Here is an 18,461-nt window from a genome sequence, read left to right on the forward strand (position 1 = left end):
CCCCTCTCTCCCAGCTCCAGTCTCCCCCAGTGAAACCCACCTCCCGGTCTGGATCGGGGTTGAAAGGCTAACTGCTCCCCAAACCTCCAGACCTCCAGAAAGAGGCTGTTGTTCAGACCAGGCCTCCCCAGGTCAGGGTGTCCTTCTGTGGGGCTTCAGTCTCAGCCAGCTGCCCTGCCCCCGCCTGCTCCCTGGGTCTCACGCAGGGGATCAGGTGACTCGCAGGGTATCCATGTCGACGGGCCCCCACGCCGGCAGGGTGTCAGTTAGCTGTCTACGGGGGAATGCTTTCATCAGTGTTCCGTCTGGGGCGCAGGGTTCACCTGCAAATAGAACACCGTGGAACCCGGTTTTGTGGTCTCCTAAGACGGATCAGGGGTCGTACGTACAGGGAGCGTGCCTGCTAATGCTGTTTCAGAGGGGCGGCCCTAGGCTGGAGTTACTGGCCTTCTCCACATGGGAACTGCTAGCTCCAGACAGACAAACAAACATAAGGAACAAGGTGTCAGTCTTGTTCAAGCGAACACACCAGGATTTATTTTGGGGTGCCTGGGGAGGGCATCTTGGTCGAGGACACTCCTGTCTGACATTCCAGTATTGGGGTGGGGGGGGGGGGGGGGTGATGTCCTTGTGATTGTCCCTATCTGTGTGGGATGGGGGCCGGGGCTGGAGGCCCCTGGTGGCCCCTGGAGGCCCCATCTGAGCTTAAGGGAGTCAGCTGATGGTCTGCCTGCTTAGTCAGTGAGCTGATGAAGCCTGAAGACAAGCACGAGGTGAAAGAGAGGGGGGTGGATTTGGGGTGGGGGGGGGGGGGGGCGGCAGGGAAGAATTGGTGGAGGTATGAGAAGAGGGCTTAACTGACCTTTTAAGCCTGGCTGATCCTGGTGGATAAGAGTCCAGTCTCTCTCCCTGCCTCTCTCTCTTTTCCTTTCTCCCTCCCCCCCTTCTCATTTGCTCTCTCCCTACCTCATCCTCTCATCATCCTTTATCTCTCTCTCTCTCTCTGTTCTTTGCAAGGAGCACTCTACTGTGGGATGAATATGGAGATAAAGCACATGAACCATGTTATATTATTGAGTGTATGCAGGGATCTGGACTGAGGAAAATGTGAGTCTGAGAGGAGTGGACACGCACACGCACCCACACGCTCATTTACATGTTGAATCCGGATCTTTCTCTGTTTTGTCTGTTTGTCTTTCTCCCTCTCGCTCTCCTTTCTTGCACGTATGTAGTCTCTCTCGCTCGCTCTCTCTCCCTCTTTCTCCCTCTCTCTCTCATATGCTGTTCTCTCCATCTCTCTTCCTCCATCGCTCTTTACTTTTCTCTCTCTCTCTCGTTCCTCCTGGTTTTTTGAATTCAAAGCGCTTGCAAATGCATTTTTTATCTGGCACCATTTTCCGAGAGCCCCACATGCACCGCGTGTTGAAGGAGAATTATAATGACTGTAGCCTGATGGGAATTTAATGTGTGAAGTTCAAAGCAGGTTGCACATCAGAGCAGCTGTCAGTCAAACACACAAGCTCTCTCTCTGTCTGTCTCTCTCTGCCTGTCTCTCTTTGTCTGTCTCTCTCTATAGCTTTGTCTTTGTGGGAGGGGGTGGGGGGTTAGACCATGTGGGGGGGGGAGGGGGGGTGCGGGGGGGTGGTCAGGTTGTCCAGAGTCCCCCCCCTCACCCCCCCGCACCCTCCATCAGCTGTTCCAGAGCTGCTTGGGACACAATGTCACTGTAGTGCAGCATGGTCACAATTCTCCATCTGGTGTCAGGGTGACACACACACACACACACATACACACATACACACACATACACACATTGATCGTTAAAACATTGCAACAGTTTGCATCACGGCTACCCAGGCCAAAACTGGTCTCTCCCTGATGTATGTAGTACTGCTTCTCTCTGTGTGTCTCTCTCTGTCTCCCTCTCCTCCTCCCTCTCTCTCTGTCTCTCTCTCTCCGTCTCTGTCTCTATCTGTCTTTCTCTGTCTTTCTCTCTCTCCCCCCCCCCCCCCCGTCCTTCTCTCTCTGATGTGAGATGTCGTATTGGAGGTACAAATGGCAGATGCTCTGACCCAGCTCCAGAACCCTGACTTCCTGTGCTGTGAAGTCCTCCAGAGGACCCGGCCCTCCATCTTCATTCCATCTTGGTTTCCTCCACTTGCTGGATAACACTTGTCAATGTGTGTGTGTTCAGGTTCGACGGTAACTTCAACACCAACGTGTCTAAGACCATCTGCTGTGACAGGCTGTCTCCCACTGTCAGCAGCCGTTCCTTCAACCCAGGAAGAGACCTCAACTCAGGTACACACACACACACACACACTCACAACCCAGGAAGAGACCTCAACTCAGGTACACACACACACACACACACACTCACAACCCAGGAAGAGACCTCAACTCAGGTACACACACACACACACACACACTCACAACCCAGGAAGAGACCTCAACTCAGGTACACACACACACACACACACTCACAACCCAGGAAGAGACCTCAACTCAGGTACACACACACACACACACACTCACAACCCAGGAAGAGACCTCAACTCAGGTACACACACACACACACACACTCACAACCCAGGAAGAGACCTCAACTCAGGTACACACACACACACACACACTCACAACCCAGGAAGAGACCTCAACTCAGGTACACACACACACACACACACTCACAACCCAGGAAGAGACCTCAACTCAGGTACACACACACACACACACACACACACACTCACAACCCAGGAAGAGACCTCAACTCAGGTACACACACACACACACACTCACAACCCAGGAAGAGACCTCAACTCAGGTACACACACACTCACACAACCCAGGAAGAGACCTCAACTCAGATACACTCACACACGCACGGACTCACACGCACACTCTCACACTCAAACACTCCATACCTACCTCAGTTTTCATGCCACTGTCAGCACAGGAGCTGACATTCACAGACAATTGCCATGGCAACCCAGTTCAAATATCCCTAGTCATGTTATTAAATGTTCAAAGGAAAAAAGGCCTTTGAACAGGGATGGGAGTGTGTCTGTCCTATGCATTAGCCCCCCTTTCCACCCCTTTTCTTGTCTGTCTCAATTTCTCTGTTTTTGATTAATATTGAATTTGTATGTTTTTTCCCCCTGCCCCATTTGGTTTCGCTCCGAGTTTGAACGCAGTTTTACTTCTTTTCTTCTCCCTTGATCTCTGCTCTGTGTGTTCATTCAGGAAGTGTACGTTTTTATCATCCCGTGCTCAGAGGGCTTTGTCGAGCCTGCCATGTTCTCGCCAACCTTGCCGCCGCTTAGAACTGACGTCACACAGTTTTACCTCAGAAAAACAGACAGAGCCAAAGACCAGCCGAGTCTGAAGGCTGTAAACAGCGTGTGTTTTATTAGCGCTGCAGCAAATCATTTGCGATGTCAGGTCGTTTAACGGTTGCATTACGGGAGAAATGAGGTCATCTTTCGCTGCGTGCCACAGCCAGGCAAAGTCAGTTTCCTGTGCTACCTGACGGCTTGTGTTCATCGAGCAGAACCTCGCCATCGCAACGCCCTTCCCATGACTGAAACTGAAGTAGCAGAACCCACACACAGACACACCTACACACAGACACCTCCGTCCACATTCCGCAGCTCTCCGTGGCAGATTAGGCCCGTTCATCTTGGTCTGGTGGGCTGGCTCTCCCTCCTCCTGCCTCTGTGAGGGTTGAATTACCCCCCCCCCCCCCCCCCCCCCGCCCCTGGTCGCTCTGACCCCCCAACGCCCCCCCACATCAGTCAGGGCCCAGTCTAAACACGGGGGGGAGAGAGGGGGGGAAGGGGGTGTAGGAGAGGGTGGGTGTGTTCAGAGAGATGTAATTGGAAGGAGTCACCAGGTTAGGAGTGGGCGGGGCCAGAGAAGATGCATCGAGGGATAGAGGTCATACACTTTTCTTGTCATCGCTAAACGTCTTCTCCTTCTCCTTCTTCGTTCTGTCGTTCCTCTCCACCCTTGTTTCTCCCCTCTTATTCTTTTTTGCTTCCCTCCTTTTATCTCTTTGACCCCTCTCCATGCCCCCCCCTCTCCCTGACTAGTTACCATGGAGCCACATAACTTCAGGCACTTACCCTGTGTGTGTGTGATCTCCCCTCCCTGCCCAGTGGACACATTAACCCTTCTCCACTTGGGGAAAGTGTTTTCTGTGTAGAGGGGGGAGGGGGGGGGACCTGCGGCCCCTCGGCCCGTCCGAGCGGCTCCGGTGTTTTCTAAACACTGATGAGAGGTTTAAGCGCTGCGGTGCGGCAGATGTACACGCTCTCCTCTCAGCCGGCAGCAGGCCAGACAGCTTCCTGTTTACACAGCCTCCGGAGATGGATGGAGGTTCCTCGCCGTGACGTAAGGGAGGCTAGCGTGGCACCGCGCGGCATTAGCCTAAGCCCTAGCATGCCTCAGCTCAATGAGAGTTAGCGATAGCCTAGCGATAGCCTAGCGATAGGCTAGCGATAGCCTAGCGATAGGCTAGCGATAGCCTAGCGATAGCCTAGCGATAGCCTAGCGATAGCCTAGCATAGCTGTGGTGCACCATGGCTAGCGATAGCCTAACAAGCTAACCGTAGCCTAGTGTTAGCTTTTATCCTGCCTCAACTCAAAAACGACTGATCTCTCTTTCCTCCACCAGTGCTGGCGGACAACCTGAAGTCCAACCCTGGTATCAAGTGGCAGTACTTCAGCTCAGAGGAGGGCATCTTCACCGTGTTCCCTGCCCACAAGTTCCACTGCAAGGGCAACTACGAGCACCGCAGCAGGTAGACACACCACACCTGGCACACACACACACATACACAGTCACACACACCCCGAACGGCACTGACATGGTCCATCTGTCCCTTTGCTGGGAATCAAACACCAACAGCCACTGTAATTACTTGGCCATTTGCAAAACAGCTTCCTTTCTTTGGCGGACAGAAAAGAACCATGTGAACCCATACCCCCTCTCCCTCTCCCTCCCTCTTCTCCCCCTTTTCCCCCGTCCTCCATCCTCTCTCCCTTCTCCTCCCCCTTTCCCCCCGTCCTCCCTCCCCTTTCCCCTCTCCCCCCTCCTCCCTTCTCCTCCTCCTCCTCTCCCCCTCCTCCCTCCTCTTTCCCTTCTCCTCCCTCTCTCCCCTCCTCCTCCCTCCTCTCTTCCCTCTCCCCCCTCCTCCTCCCCCTCTCCCCTCCTCCTCTCTCCCTTCATCCTCCCCCTCTCTCCCCCTCTGTCACCCTGACCACTCAGGTCCTTGGCAGGAATGTTCCCTGGTCTACTAAAGCCCACTGGAATCTCTCACCCACTGTTGTGGTCGCAGGGGGATTTGTTCTCTCTCTTTGTCTCTCTCTCTTTCTCTCCTTGCCTGGTTTACTCCCTCGCTTTTTTCCCCACCTCTCTCTCTCTCTGTCTCTCTCTCTGTCTCTCTCTCTGTCTCCCTCCCTCTCTCTCTCTCTGTGTCTCTGTCTGTCTCTCTGTGTCTCTTTTGTGTCTGTGTTAAATGCAGTTCACTACACAGACAAATGCAGACTTCCTGTGTTCAGGGCTCTACAAACACGACACGTTCTCCCCCAGCATGCCTACCAGCCCCCCCATGAACACACCTAGACAACACAGAGGTCCACCTAGACCAGCACCTCAGACCAGACCGGTTCAGTGTGACGTGGGCCCTGCTGTGGTGACAAAGCCCAGGGGGAGTAGTCTCGTCTGGAAGGGCAGGGCCCAGCGACACCAAGCCTCCCAGCAGGAACAGAGCCGGGAAGGGGATCTCTTGTGAAAACATTCGGGGGTGAGGGGGTCCGGGGACTGGGGGGGCCAGAGAGGGCCTGGGGCCATCTAGAAAGGGGGGGGGGGGCAGGGTGGATAGGCTTACCCGCCCCAGGAACAGACAGGCCCAGACCCTTGTGTCAATGAGATGGTTTTAACTGACAGGATATTGTTTTTGTGCAAATGTTGGCGGTCTGTGTGTATTCATGCCTGTGTGTGTGAGTTCAGACCCGTGTACGTAGCAGCAGTGAGGCCTCAGTCTAAACACCTAGTGTGTGTGTGTGTTCAGACCCGTGTACGTAGCAGCAGTGAGGCCTCAGTCTAAACACATAGTGGTGATCATCGACCACGGAGCATCCATCACCGACACCCAGCTGCAGATCGCCCGGGACTCGGCCCTCGTCATCCTGAACGCCGTGGACGAGCACGACAAGGTGAACACACCCCTCCCTCGCCACACACACGACGTGCACACACCCACACACACTCACAGGTAACAGATTTGCTGATCTGTCTGTGGCAGTTTAAATATATGTGTGTGTGTGTGTGTGTCCCAGATCTCCATCCTGTCTTCGGCGGATGCGGTGCGGTCCTGCTCTCTGGACCCCTGCTACAGAAAGTTCCTGTCTCCGGTCACCAGTGACACCAAGCGGAAGATGACTACCTTCATCTCCAACATCAAGATGTCCGACAGCCCCACCCAGCATGCCCTGGGGTTCCAGAAGGCCTTCCAGCTCCTCCGGAACACCAGCAACCTCACCCGGCAACTCACCAGTAAGAGCAGTGAACCATGGGAATTGTAGTCTCTTTTGCCCCTAATTTTTGGGGGGAACATGTCACAACTGCTAAACTGCTGTCTCCGTGACGATTGAGAGAGAAGAATTGAATCAAGGTGATTGTGTGTGTTCGTGTGTGTTCAGCCACGGACATGGTGATCATCTACCTGTCGTCTGGGATCACGTCCCGCGACTCGTCGGAGCACGAGAAGAGAGCCACGCTGAGCGTGGTGAAAGACGAGAACCTCCACCTCAACAACTCCGTCATGATCCTCACCTACGCCCTCATGAACGGTAGGAGCCCAGCAGAGGAGGGCTCACCTGTGTTTGTGTGTGTGTGACATCTGATGAATAGAGCAAGTGGTTGGGTAGTAGGGGGAGGTGTGTGGAGGGGGGAGGGGGAGAGCTGGAGGTCTGGAGAGGTGCTCATGAACCTCAGAAGCTTTTTGTTTTCATCGTGTGTCACCCCTCCCCCCCCCCCCCCATTGTCTCTCCTTCACCCTCCATCATGTGTGGATGACTCTCTCTCTCTTCACCCTCCATGTGTAGATGACTCTCTCTCTTCACCCTCCATCATGTGTGGATGACTCTCTCTCTCTTCACCCTCCATCATGTGTGGATGACTCTCTCTCTCTTCACCCTCCATGTGTGGATGACTCTCTCTCTCTTCACCCTCCATCATGTGTGGATGACTCTCTCTCTTCACCCTCCATCATGTGTGGATGACTCTCTCTCTTCACCCTCCATCATGTGTGAATGACTCTCTCTCTTCACCCTCCATCATGTGTGAATGACTCTCTCTCTTCACCCTCCATCATGTGTGGATGACTCTCTCTCTTCACCCTCCATCATGTGTGGATGACTCTCTCTCTCTTCACCCTCCATCATGTGTGGATGACTCTCTCTCTTCACCCTCCATCATGTGTGGATGACTCTCTCTCTCTTCACCCTCCATCATGTGTGGATGACTCTCTCTCTCTTCACCCTCCATCATGTGTGGATGACTCTCTCTCTCTTCACCCTCCATCATGTGTGGATGACTCTCTCTCTCTTCACTGTGCATGCATTAGCCCAGGAAGACCAGGCTTTTGATTTCGTTTTTCTAAATTAAAATGAGACATCTGAGGAAGGGAGAGAGTGCGACTTCAAAGCGTGTGTGTGTGTGAGAGAGAGAGGGAGGGGGAGAGGGAGAGCTGGTCAGCGGGGTCCGCTTGTTTAAAAGGGTCCACAATGAAAGGATGGCAGCATTTATCTCTAATCAGAGTTGATTAGCATTGGACCCATAAAGTACTTGTGTTACCCAGGCTTTGTGAGCAGTTGAAAGGCCTGTGTGTGTGCGTGTGCGTGTGCGTGCACGTGTGTGTGTGTTAACATAGTCCCTGGACCCCTCTCCCTAACCCTCTCTCTCATGTGTTTTCAGAGGGCGTGACGGGCCTGAAGGAGCTGGCGTTCCTCCGCGACCTGGCCGAGCAGAACTCTCTGAAGTACGGCGTTCCGGAGCGGTCTGTCTTGCCGGTGGTGAAGGGCAGCATGATGGTGCTCAACCAGCTGAGCAACCTGGAGACCACGCTGGGCCGCTTCTACACCAACCTGCCCAACCGCATGGTGGACCAGGCCCGCTTCAGCCTGCCCTACTCAGACCCCCTGGGGGACGGTGAGTGGAAGGAGGAGGTGGAAGCGTTTGTTTACGAGAATTCGGAGGATTGTTTAAAAAACTTTTTTCTTTCTGTTTCCCTCCCTCCCTCCGCAGGCTTCATCATGACAGTCAGTAGGCCGTGTTACTTTGGGAACCTGCTGCTGGGGGTGGTGGGGGTGGATGTGAACCTGGCCTACATCCTGGAGGATGTGACCTACTACCAGGACTCCCTGGCCTCCTACTCCTTCCTCATAGACAACAAGGGTACGACCTGCTGCCCTGCAATGCACTGTCAGATGGAGTGGGAGAGGGAGGGGGAGGGAGGGAGGGAGGGAGAGGGAGGGAGAGCTTTTTAATCTCTTACTGTAGGTGCAGTATTAAGAGTCAAAATACCTTGGGTGCTAAGGGGGGGGATTCTCTGTGTAAACTATGCACCTGCTCCCACCAGCTGGCTCACACACACACACACACACACAGATGTATCCAAGTTCTGTTTGTTTCTCTGTCTTTCTGGCCCCCTTTCTTCCCTGGCCTCGTTAGGGCTTCCTGCTTCCCACACCTGCTGTTCCTGCTGCGCCGCATGTGTTAGTCCAGCACCAGGGGGGCTGTGCCTCTCCTCCCTCCCCAGGGACAGCAGGCCGTCCCTGGGCAGCAGGGAGGAGAGGCACCCCCTCGGGCGTTGACTGATGATGCATGCAGGCTCTGATGATGATGATGGTGTTGTTTTGGTTGCCTAGGTTACACCCTGATGCACCCCTCGCTCACGCGGCCCTTCCTGATGACGGAGGCTCCGCTGCACACGGACATCATCCACTACGAGAACATCCCGGGGTTCCCTGTGGTGCGGCAGAACATCCTGAGGTGAGGGGCGGGGTCTGGGGGGCGGGGTCTGGGGGGCGGGGTCTGGGGGGGCGGGGTCTGGGGGGCGTGTCCATGTATGTCGTGTTTCAGAGGATTTGTAAGTACGGTCTTTCGAACTGTGTGGTGTGATGTTGTTGTTGATGCCAGTATCCTAACCCTGTAACCCCGCCCCCCAGCCTGCCCCTGGGCAGCCAGGTCATCGCTGTGCCCGTCAACTCTTCTCTCTCCTGGCACAGCCAGCGTCTGAGGGACCCTAGCAGGGAGGCCTACAACGTCAGCTACGCCTGGAAGCTGGTACGCTGCTCTCGCCGTGTTTGTCTCCCTCCATTCCTCTCCCAGCAACCTCCCCTCCCCCCTCCCCCTCCCCCAGAGCAGGACATCACCTCCTCCTCCTCTCCTCGTCCAGGTCCAGGACACCTCCTTCATCCTGTGCATCGTGTACGTGCAGCCGGAGATCCCAGTGAAGCAGCTGAAGAACCTGAACACGGCGCCCAGCTCCAAGCTGCTCTACCACCGCCTGGACCTGCTGGGCCAACCCAGCTCATGTCTGCACTTCAAACAGCTGGCCACCGTGGGTAAGGACCGGGACTAGGGACGAGGGACTAGGGTCGAGGGACTAGGGTCGAGGGACTAGGGTCGAGGGACTAGGGTCGAGAGACTAGGGACCAGGAACCAGGTCTAGGGACCAAGACTAGGGACCCAGGACTAGGGACCCAGGACTAGGGACCAGGACTAGGGACCAGGACTAGGGACCAGGACTAGTGACCAGGACTAGGGACCAGGGACCAGGACTAGGGACCAGGGACTACAGACTCACTCACTTTCACGTCTTTCTCTCTCTTTTTTTTCCTTTCTGTGTCTCTCCTCCCTCTCTCTCCCCCCTCCCCCCCTCGCCCAGAGTCTCCCACGGTCATGCTGGCTGCCGGCAGTTTCTCCTCCCCCTACGAGCACCTGAGCCAGTCCGAGACCAAGCGCATGGTGGAGCACTACACAGCCTACCTCAGCGACAACACGCGCCTCATCGCCAACCCCGGCCTCAAGGTACACACACACACACACACACACACACACACACACACACACACACACACACAGTTAAAGCTCTTCCCAGGCCTGTCTTAAAGGAACCCTGCTGTGTGCCCCTCTCTTGCCCTCCCTCTCCCCTCCTCCCTCTCCCCTCCTCCCCTCCCTCCCTCTCCCCCTCCTCCCCTCCCTCCCTCTCCCCTCCTCCCCTCCCTCTCCTCACCTCCCCTCCTCACTTCCCTCTCCCCACCTCCCTCTCCTCACCTCCCCATCTCACCTCCTCCCCTCCCTCCTCCCTCTCCTCACCTCCCTCTCCTCACCTCCCTCTCCTCCCCTCCCTCTCCTCACCTCCCCTCCCTCCTCCCTCTCCTCACCTCCCCTCCCTCTTCTCACTTCCCTCTCCCCTCCTCCCTCTCCTCACCTCCCCTCCTCACTTCCCTCTCCCCTCCTCCCTCTCCTCACTTCCCTCTCCTCACCTCCCCATCTCACCTCCTCCCCTCCTCACCTCCCCTCCCTCCTCCCTCTCCTCACCTCCCCTCCTCCCCCGCAGTCTTCTGTCAGGAACGAGGTGATGGCGACGAGTCACGTGACTGATGAATGGATGACGCTAATGGAGATGAGCAGCCTGAACTGCTACGTTGTGCGTCGTTACATAGCAACGCCCAATGGGGTGCTCCGGATCTACCCCGGCTCGCTCATGGATAAAGCCTTCGACCCGACCAGGAGACAATGGTGAGTTTATTTTGGAGAGGGGGAAAGGAGAGGGGAGGGGGGGGAGGAGGAGGAGGAGTGCTTTGAACAAGTTCCAGACTCCCACAGAGAGAGAGAGAGAGTGAGTTTCTGGCTCGCTACTCCACTTTCTTACGTTGCTTTCTGCTTTTGAAATACTAACTCCTCCCTCCCTCCTCACACACACAGACAAACACACACTCTCTCTCTAAATCTCCTTCAAGGCTTCTGCAGACAGATGTATGCCATTTGTCTGCGTAAACTGCTCATGCTCCATTTTGAAGAAATACAAAATAAAATATCTTCCTGGTATCTGTAGCTTTTTCCTCCAGTCCTGCTGTGGTTGGTTAGTCTCTGGACTACCTGTGCCGTGGTTGGTTAGTCTCTGGACTACCTGTGCCGTGGTTGGTTAGTCTCTGGACTTCCTGTGCTGTGATTGGTTAGTCTCTGGACTACCTGTGCTGTGGTTGGTTAGTCTCTGGACTACCTGTGCTGTGGTTGGTTAGTCTCTGGACTACCTGTGCTGTGGTTGGTTAGTCTCTGGACTACCTGTGTCTCCTCCCTCGCCCTCTGACCTTCTCCCCCCCCCCCCCCTCCCCAGGTACCAGCACGCAGTGGCCAACCCTGGCCTCATCACCTTCACGGGCCCCTACCTGGACGTGGGCGGGGCCGGTTACGTGGTGACCATCAGCCACACTGTCCACGCCTCCAGGTAGCTGTCCACGCCTCCTAGCACGCTGATTCGTTTTAGGATGGAGCCACTCACACACACTTTCTCTCACACATCCCTCTCTCTCTCTCTTTCTCCCTCTCACTCACTCACTCACACACACACACACACACACACACACGCACACACACACACTCGCGTCTAAACGAAGCCCTCCTCTCTGTCTCCAGCTCCCAGATGGCGTCTGGTTACGCCGTGGCGGTGATGGGCATCGACTTCACGCTGCGCTACTTCTACAAGGTCCTGCTAGACCTCCTGCCCATCTGCAACCAGGACAAGGGCAACAAGATCCGGTAGGGTCCGGGGTCTTCCCCTCTGCCAGTCCACCAGAGGAGGAGGGGGGGAGGAGGGGGGGGGCGTGCCTCCCACTAGGAGCGAGGGAGGAGTGAAGAGAGGAAGAGGGGGGGGAATGCAGCAGAATAAAAGAGACACACACAAAAGGGATAAGCTGATTATAATTACATTCCGCTGATATCCTGTTTTATGATGTTGTTGCCCCACACTCCCCTTGCCTCCTCTCACTCTTCTATCGCTCTCGTAAACGATTTTGTTTATTATTTGACTATTATTCCTTCTCTCCTCACCCCGCCCCTCTTCTCTCCTCACCCCGCCGCTCTTCTCTCCTCGCCCCGCCCCTCTTCTCGCCCCGCCCCCGCCCCTCTTCTTTCCTCGCCCCGCCCCTCTTCTCTCCTCGCCCCGCCCCTCTTCTCGCCCCGCCCCCGCCCCTCTTCTTTCCCCGCCCCGCCCCTCTTCTCTCTTCGCCCCGCCCTGCCCCTCTTCTCTCCTCGCCCCGCCCCTCTTCTCTCCTCGCCCCGCCCCTCTTCTCTCCTCGCCCCGCCCTGCCCCTCTTCTCTTCTCTCCTCGCCCCGCCCCTCTTCTCTCCTCGCCCCGCTTCTCTCCTCGCCCCGCCCCTCTTCTCGCCCCGCCCCTCTTCTCTTCTCTCCTCACCCCGCCCCTCTTCTCTCCTCGCCCCGCCCCTCTTCTCTCCTTGCCCCGCCCCTCTTCTCTTCTCTTTCTCACTCCACACTCCCTCTCTCTTTTTGTCCACCTTGGTGTTCAGTGGCCATTAAACAGGATTAGTCCAAGTGTGTGTGTGTGTGAACAATACTGAGCGCTGAGCTGGAATCTGGCCCATGTGGTGCTCTTTACTCTCTGAACCCTCTCTCCCTCTCCAACACTCCCCCACTGCACTGCCCAGCACACGCACACACACTCACAGGCTTTCTGATTGTGATCCAATCAGATTCCTGTCAGCTTGGAGGTGCTCGAGGTCTGGGTTGGTGTGTGGGTTAGTGTGTGGGTTAGTGTGTGGGTTAGTGTGTGGGTTGGTGTGTGGGTTAGTGTGTGGGTTAGTGTGTGGGTTGGTGTGTGGGTTAGTGTGTGGGTTAGTGTGTGGGTTGGTGTGTGGGTTAGTGTGTGGGTTAGTGTGTGGGTTAGTGTGTGGGTTAGTGTGTGGGTTAGTGTGTGGGTTGGTGTGTGGGTTAGTGTGTGGGTTAGTGTGTGGGTTGGTGTGTGGGTTAGTGTGTGGGTTGGTGTGTGGGTTGGTGTGTGGGTTGGTGTGTGGGTTGGTGTGTGGGTTAGTGTGTGGGTTAGTGTGTGGGTTAGTGTGTGGGTTAGTGTGTGGGTTAGTGTGTGGGTTAGTGTGTGGGTTAGTGTGTGGGTTGGTGTGTGGGTTAGTGTGTGGGGTTAGTGTGTGGGTTGGTGTGTGGGTTAGGTGGGTTAGGGTTAGGGTTAGGGTTAGTGTGTGGGTTAGTGTGTGGGTTGGTGTGTGGGTTAGTGTGTGGGTTAGTGTGTGGGTTGGTGTGTGGGTTAGGTGGGTTAGAAGCTCTGAAGTGTGTTTAGTTTTAAACGGTGAAGTTTTAAAGAAGTGCCCTGTTTCCTCCCCCCCCCCCCCTCCCCCCTCACAGGTGTTTCATCATGGAGGACCGGGGGTACTTGGTGGCTCACCCAACCCTCATCGACCCCAAAGGCCACGCCCCCGCCGAGCAACAGCACATCACCCACAAGGTACAGGAGCCACGCCCCTTTTGTTCTCTCTCTACCTCTCTCTCTACCTCTCTCTCTCGTTTCCTTCCTCTGGTGCCTCTCTAATGCCCCCCCCCTCACCATCAGGAACCCCTGGTGGCTAACGACATCCTGAACCATCCCAACTTCGTCAAGAAGAACCTGTGTAACAGCTTCAGCGACAGGACTGTCCAGCGCTTCTACAAGTTCAACACCAGCATCGTGGTGAGGCACGCACGCGCACACACACACACACACACACACACACACACACACACACACACACACACACACACACACACACACACACACACACAGTAGGATCTAACCCAGTCTGCAGACAGGCTAGTAGCCCTTCAGAGGGAGGTCCACCAGTCTAGACTGATGCTTATCTAGGTGTTATACCTCCACCTAGTGGCTCCTAGTGGTATTACAGCCAGGATAGATCCAGAAGTAATCTCTCTCTCCCCCTCCCTCCCTCCTCCTGTCGTCAGGGCGACCTGACTAACCTGGTCCACGGCAGCCACTGCTCCAGGTACCGTCTCACGCGAATCCCCGGCACCAACGCCTTCGCCGGGATCGTCAACGAGACGTGCGACTCTCTGGCCTTCTGCGCCTGCAGCACCGTGGACCGACTCTGCCTGAACTGCCACAGGTGACACACACACCTCACACACACACCTCACACACACACACACCTCACACACACCACACACACCTCACACACACCACACACACCTCACACACACCACACACCTCACACACACACACACCACACACCTCACACACACACCTCACACACACCACACACCTCACACACACCACACACCTCACACACACACACACCACACACACCTCACACACCACACACACCTCACACACCTCACACACACACACACACCTCACGCACACACACACACACACACACACACACCTCAGACACAGACACCACACACACACCTCACACACAGACACCACACACACACCTCATACCCACCACACACACACAGAGACATATACACAGGGATGGTGAAGGCTTTGTGCTGGTCATGGTTAACACACGCGTGTCCCGTGTGCTGGTCAGGATGGAGCAGAATGAGTGTGAGTGTCCTTGTGAGTGCCCCCTGGAGGTCAACGACTGTACCGGCAACCTCACCTACGCAGAGAACAGGTGAGCAACACCACCGCCAAGACAAGTGTGTGTGTGTGTGTGTTATCTCTTCCCTTGGTCGGCCATGCAGCGTCAATCCCTGTGTTAGAGCCATCACTGTCTCCTCATCAACGTGTTTTTAGAATCACACTCTCTCTCACACACACACACACACACACTGTGTTCTGTGGTGGAGAGAAGGTTGGTGTGTGAGACAGGCTGGTCTCGTCGCTGTACTCTGACAGGCGAACACGACGTTAGGGCTTTTGTTCTTCTCTTGTCGTGAAGCGAGTGGAGGTTCTGTTGACAGCACGTCCCTCGGATGGTCTGCAGCATTTCACCAGACAAGCCCTGTCATTACCGCTCAGACTGTCATTACCGCTCAGACTGTCAGTGTCATTGTTCGGCTGGAGAGCTGCTGTATGTCTCTTTCAATGGGCTTGTCTTTGCTCTCATTGCGTGGGTGTGTGTGGGTGTGCGCATGCATGTGTGTTCCATCATTGCCCGCTGGTGTGATGCGTCTTGACGGCTGTGTGTGTGTGTGTGTGTGTGTGTGTGTGTGTGTGCAGGAACCCCAGCTGTGAGGTTCACCAGGAGCCCCTGTCCCTGAGCCTGATGGAGAGCAGCCTGCTGGACTCGCTCCCTCAGTGCATCAACACGCGCTGCAGCCAGCGCTACACCAGCAGGTACGGCCCACAGCGCCCCCAGCAGGCACCACGGGGCACAGCACAGTCTGCTGTCCAATAAAACTGCGGTTATTTTAGATTGTGGGGAAAGTAGTAGGGGTGTTTTATAGCCCCATTAAAATAACCCGTTTTCTTCTTTGATTAACGTCATTAAGGACCTGCGATGATGCTGAATTAAGTCAATAAACAAACAGTAAATTCACTTCATTAACCCCAGAAAAGAATCCCAAGAGGTAAACACCACAGCACAACTAACGGTGACCTGGGTTGTGTGTCTGCAGTGACTGTTTTGGCGTGCTGGACTGCGAGTGGTGCATGGTGGACGCGGACGGGAAGACCCACCTGGACACGCCCTACTGCGCTCCGCAGAAGGAGTGTTTCGGGGGCATCGTGGGGGCCAAGAGCCCCTACGTGGACAGCATGGGCATCATGGGTGAGTAGTGGTACTGTGATCCGGGAGTCTGTTGGCTGAGCGGTGAGGGAGTCGGGCTAATAATCCGAAGGTTGCTAGTTCGATTCCCGGTCATGCTAAATGACGTTGTGTCCTTGGGCAAGGCACTTCACCCTACTTGCCTCGGGGGAATGTCCCTGTACTTACTGTAAGTCGCTCTGGATAAGAGCGTCTGCTAAATGACTAAATGTAAATGTGATCATGTGCGGATGATGCTCGTGTGGAAGACTCTATCACGGAACAGATACACGGTTGAAGTGTTTGATGCGTGTTTGTAGACGAGCTGGGTTTCGTCTGCCGAGGGCCGAGAGCGAGCTCAGGATGAACAAACGACGCAGGCTAAAAGGAAACATCCTCTTGCTGTTAAGCAATCACACACAATTGACAAGCGTTCGTTTTCTCGCCTCGTGCAATGAAGTTCCCGGTTTTCCAGAGCAACAAATAACCTGCAGTGTTTCCTCTATGTTGCTAGATTTTCAAAATTTCTGTCACCACGGTATCAGAAATATGGCTGTACAAAATTGTAGGCCGTCTATCAGCAGTGATTGTTAGAGTGCATGTCGGAGAATTGCACGGACACGCGCTTCACACCGCAGTTGAGATTGCGTGTGTGTGTCCTTGAGAACTGTAAGTCGTATAACTTATTTTGTCAGTTCATTTAAGGGGGGTGGGGGGGGGGGGGGGCAGACAGACCCGCCCCCACTGCAAAAAAAAAAACCTAGAGGAAACACTGACCTGAGTTGTCTCTGCTTCTGTTCATTGACCTTTGTCATGTCTCCACGTACTAAACTAACCCTAACCTCAGGAGGTCGGCCCTCTGAGGACCTTTGACCTTCAGGACGACAGTCAGTTGGTCTTGCGGGGGGGTTGTTAGGAGAGCGGCGAGGGTGACAGCGTTTTTTCTCCCCTCCAGACGAGGAGGTGGCGTCCCTCAACATGATCAAGAGCGCCCCCGTGGGGCCCGTCGCCGGGGGCATTATGGGATGCATCATGGTGCTGGTGCTGGCCGTATACGCCTACCGACACCAGATCCACCGACGCTCGCATCAGCATATGTCCCCTCTGGCCGCGCAGGGTGAGACACACACACTCACACACACACACTCACACACACACACTCACACACACACACTCACCAACACACACACTCCCACAGGCAGCCTCCCGCTAACCAGCCCATAAACACCCCAGTGTTAACAGTGGGATTAAGAGGATGACTGAAAGCAAATTGCCAAACTGCTCTCCTCTCTCTCCTTCTGACTCCATCTCTCTCTCTCACTCCATCTCTCTCTCTCACTCCATCGCTCTCTCTCACTCCATCTCTCTCTCTCTCTCTCTCCCTCTCTCACTCGATCGCTCTCCCTCTCTCACTCCATCTCTCTCTCTTTCTCTCACTCCCTCTCTCACTCCATCTCTCTCTCTCTCCCTTTATCGCTCTCTCTCTCTCCCTCTCTCACTCCATCTCTCTCTCTCCCTCTCTCACTCCATCTCACTCTCTCTCTCCCTTTCTCTCTCCTTCTCACTCTCCCTCTCTCTCCCTCGCCCACAGAGATGTCGGTCCGGATGTCCAACCTGGACAATGAGAGGGACGAGAGGGATGAGGACAGCCATGAGGACAGGGGGATAAGTACGTGCTCCTGAACACACACACACTCACACACACACGTACACACACACACTCACACACACACATACACACACACACGCTCTCACATGCACACACACACGCTCTCACATGCACACACACACGCTCTTACACACGCTCTCACACACACGCTCTCACACACGGGCTCTCACATGCACGCTCTCACACGCACGCTCTCACACACACTCACACTCTCTCATGCACCCCTTCCTGGAGGAACACCTATATCCTCCTGATATACATCCTGGCTGGTTCTGGAGAGGGGACGTGCAGGTCGGGGTGTGTGTGTGTTTCTGGTTCAGGATGTAACCAGTGTGTGTTTTGCGTTTGCAGTCAGCAACACACGGTTCATCGCCGCGGTGATGGAGAGACACACCCACAGCCCGGAGCGCCGGCGGAGGTACTGGGGCCGCTCAGGGACGGAGAGTGACCACGGTAACGCACACACACACACACTTAACTACACGCACTTACGCACATGCACACTGCCCCCCCCCCCCCCCACGTGTTGTGTAAGTGGAGAGTCAGAGCGTCAGAGGAGTGAGTGGGCAGCAAGGCAGGAGAGAACAGAGAGAATGGTGGTGAAAATAAACTGACAGAAGGCGTCATGGCCGCCGGGCAGTGAAGTTGGTGCTGGTTATCCCCGCTCTCTCTTCCCCTCGGTCAAAGTTGTACTCACACAGTCTCTCTCTGACACACACACACACACAGAGGGAACAAGGTCAAGGTGGTGTATTCTTCTGTGTGGGTTTCTGTTGACTCACACACACTCCTCAGACCGGCACACACACACACACCCACACACACACACACACACAGAGGGAACAAGGTCAAGGTGGTGTATTCTTCTGTGTGGGTTTCTGTTGACTCACACACACTCCTCAGACCGGCACACGCACACCCACACACACACCCACACACACACACACCCACACACACATTCAGATTCCTCCTGGCTTTCAGAGATGTTTAGTTCAGGCTGTAGTTG

At 55.2% G+C, this 18,461-nt stretch overlaps 1 protein-coding gene across 1 annotated transcript in view; it reads left to right on the forward strand.

Moving 5' to 3' along the window:
• The window catches only part of cachd1 (cache domain containing 1), a gene marked incomplete at its 3' end in the record, with an annotated part of 37,848 nt that extends 19,940 nt beyond the window's left edge, over positions 1 to 17,908 (forward strand). Inside the window, 23 exon segments of the mRNA XM_067231848.1 lie at positions 2,195 to 2,301; positions 4,673 to 4,799; positions 6,072 to 6,216; positions 6,340 to 6,556; positions 6,703 to 6,852; positions 7,979 to 8,212; positions 8,309 to 8,458; positions 8,932 to 9,055; positions 9,232 to 9,349; positions 9,462 to 9,630; positions 9,954 to 10,096; positions 10,629 to 10,810; positions 11,409 to 11,519; positions 11,708 to 11,830; positions 13,445 to 13,544; positions 13,650 to 13,766; positions 14,036 to 14,196; positions 14,626 to 14,712; positions 15,261 to 15,377; positions 15,659 to 15,810; positions 16,742 to 16,903; positions 17,378 to 17,455; positions 17,807 to 17,908. Coding sequence (XP_067087949.1) covers positions 2,195 to 2,301; positions 4,673 to 4,799; positions 6,072 to 6,216; positions 6,340 to 6,556; positions 6,703 to 6,852; positions 7,979 to 8,212; positions 8,309 to 8,458; positions 8,932 to 9,055; positions 9,232 to 9,349; positions 9,462 to 9,630; positions 9,954 to 10,096; positions 10,629 to 10,810; positions 11,409 to 11,519; positions 11,708 to 11,830; positions 13,445 to 13,544; positions 13,650 to 13,766; positions 14,036 to 14,196; positions 14,626 to 14,712; positions 15,261 to 15,377; positions 15,659 to 15,810; positions 16,742 to 16,903; positions 17,378 to 17,455; positions 17,807 to 17,908 — 3,176 coding nt within the window.
• Between the last annotated feature and the right edge of the window lie 553 nt (positions 17,909 to 18,461).

This window comes from Osmerus mordax (genome assembly GCF_038355195.1).
Source record: "Osmerus mordax isolate fOsmMor3 chromosome 27 unlocalized genomic scaffold, fOsmMor3.pri SUPER_27_unloc_1, whole genome shotgun sequence".
NCBI classification, from domain to species: Eukaryota; Metazoa; Chordata; class Actinopteri; order Osmeriformes; family Osmeridae; genus Osmerus; species Osmerus mordax.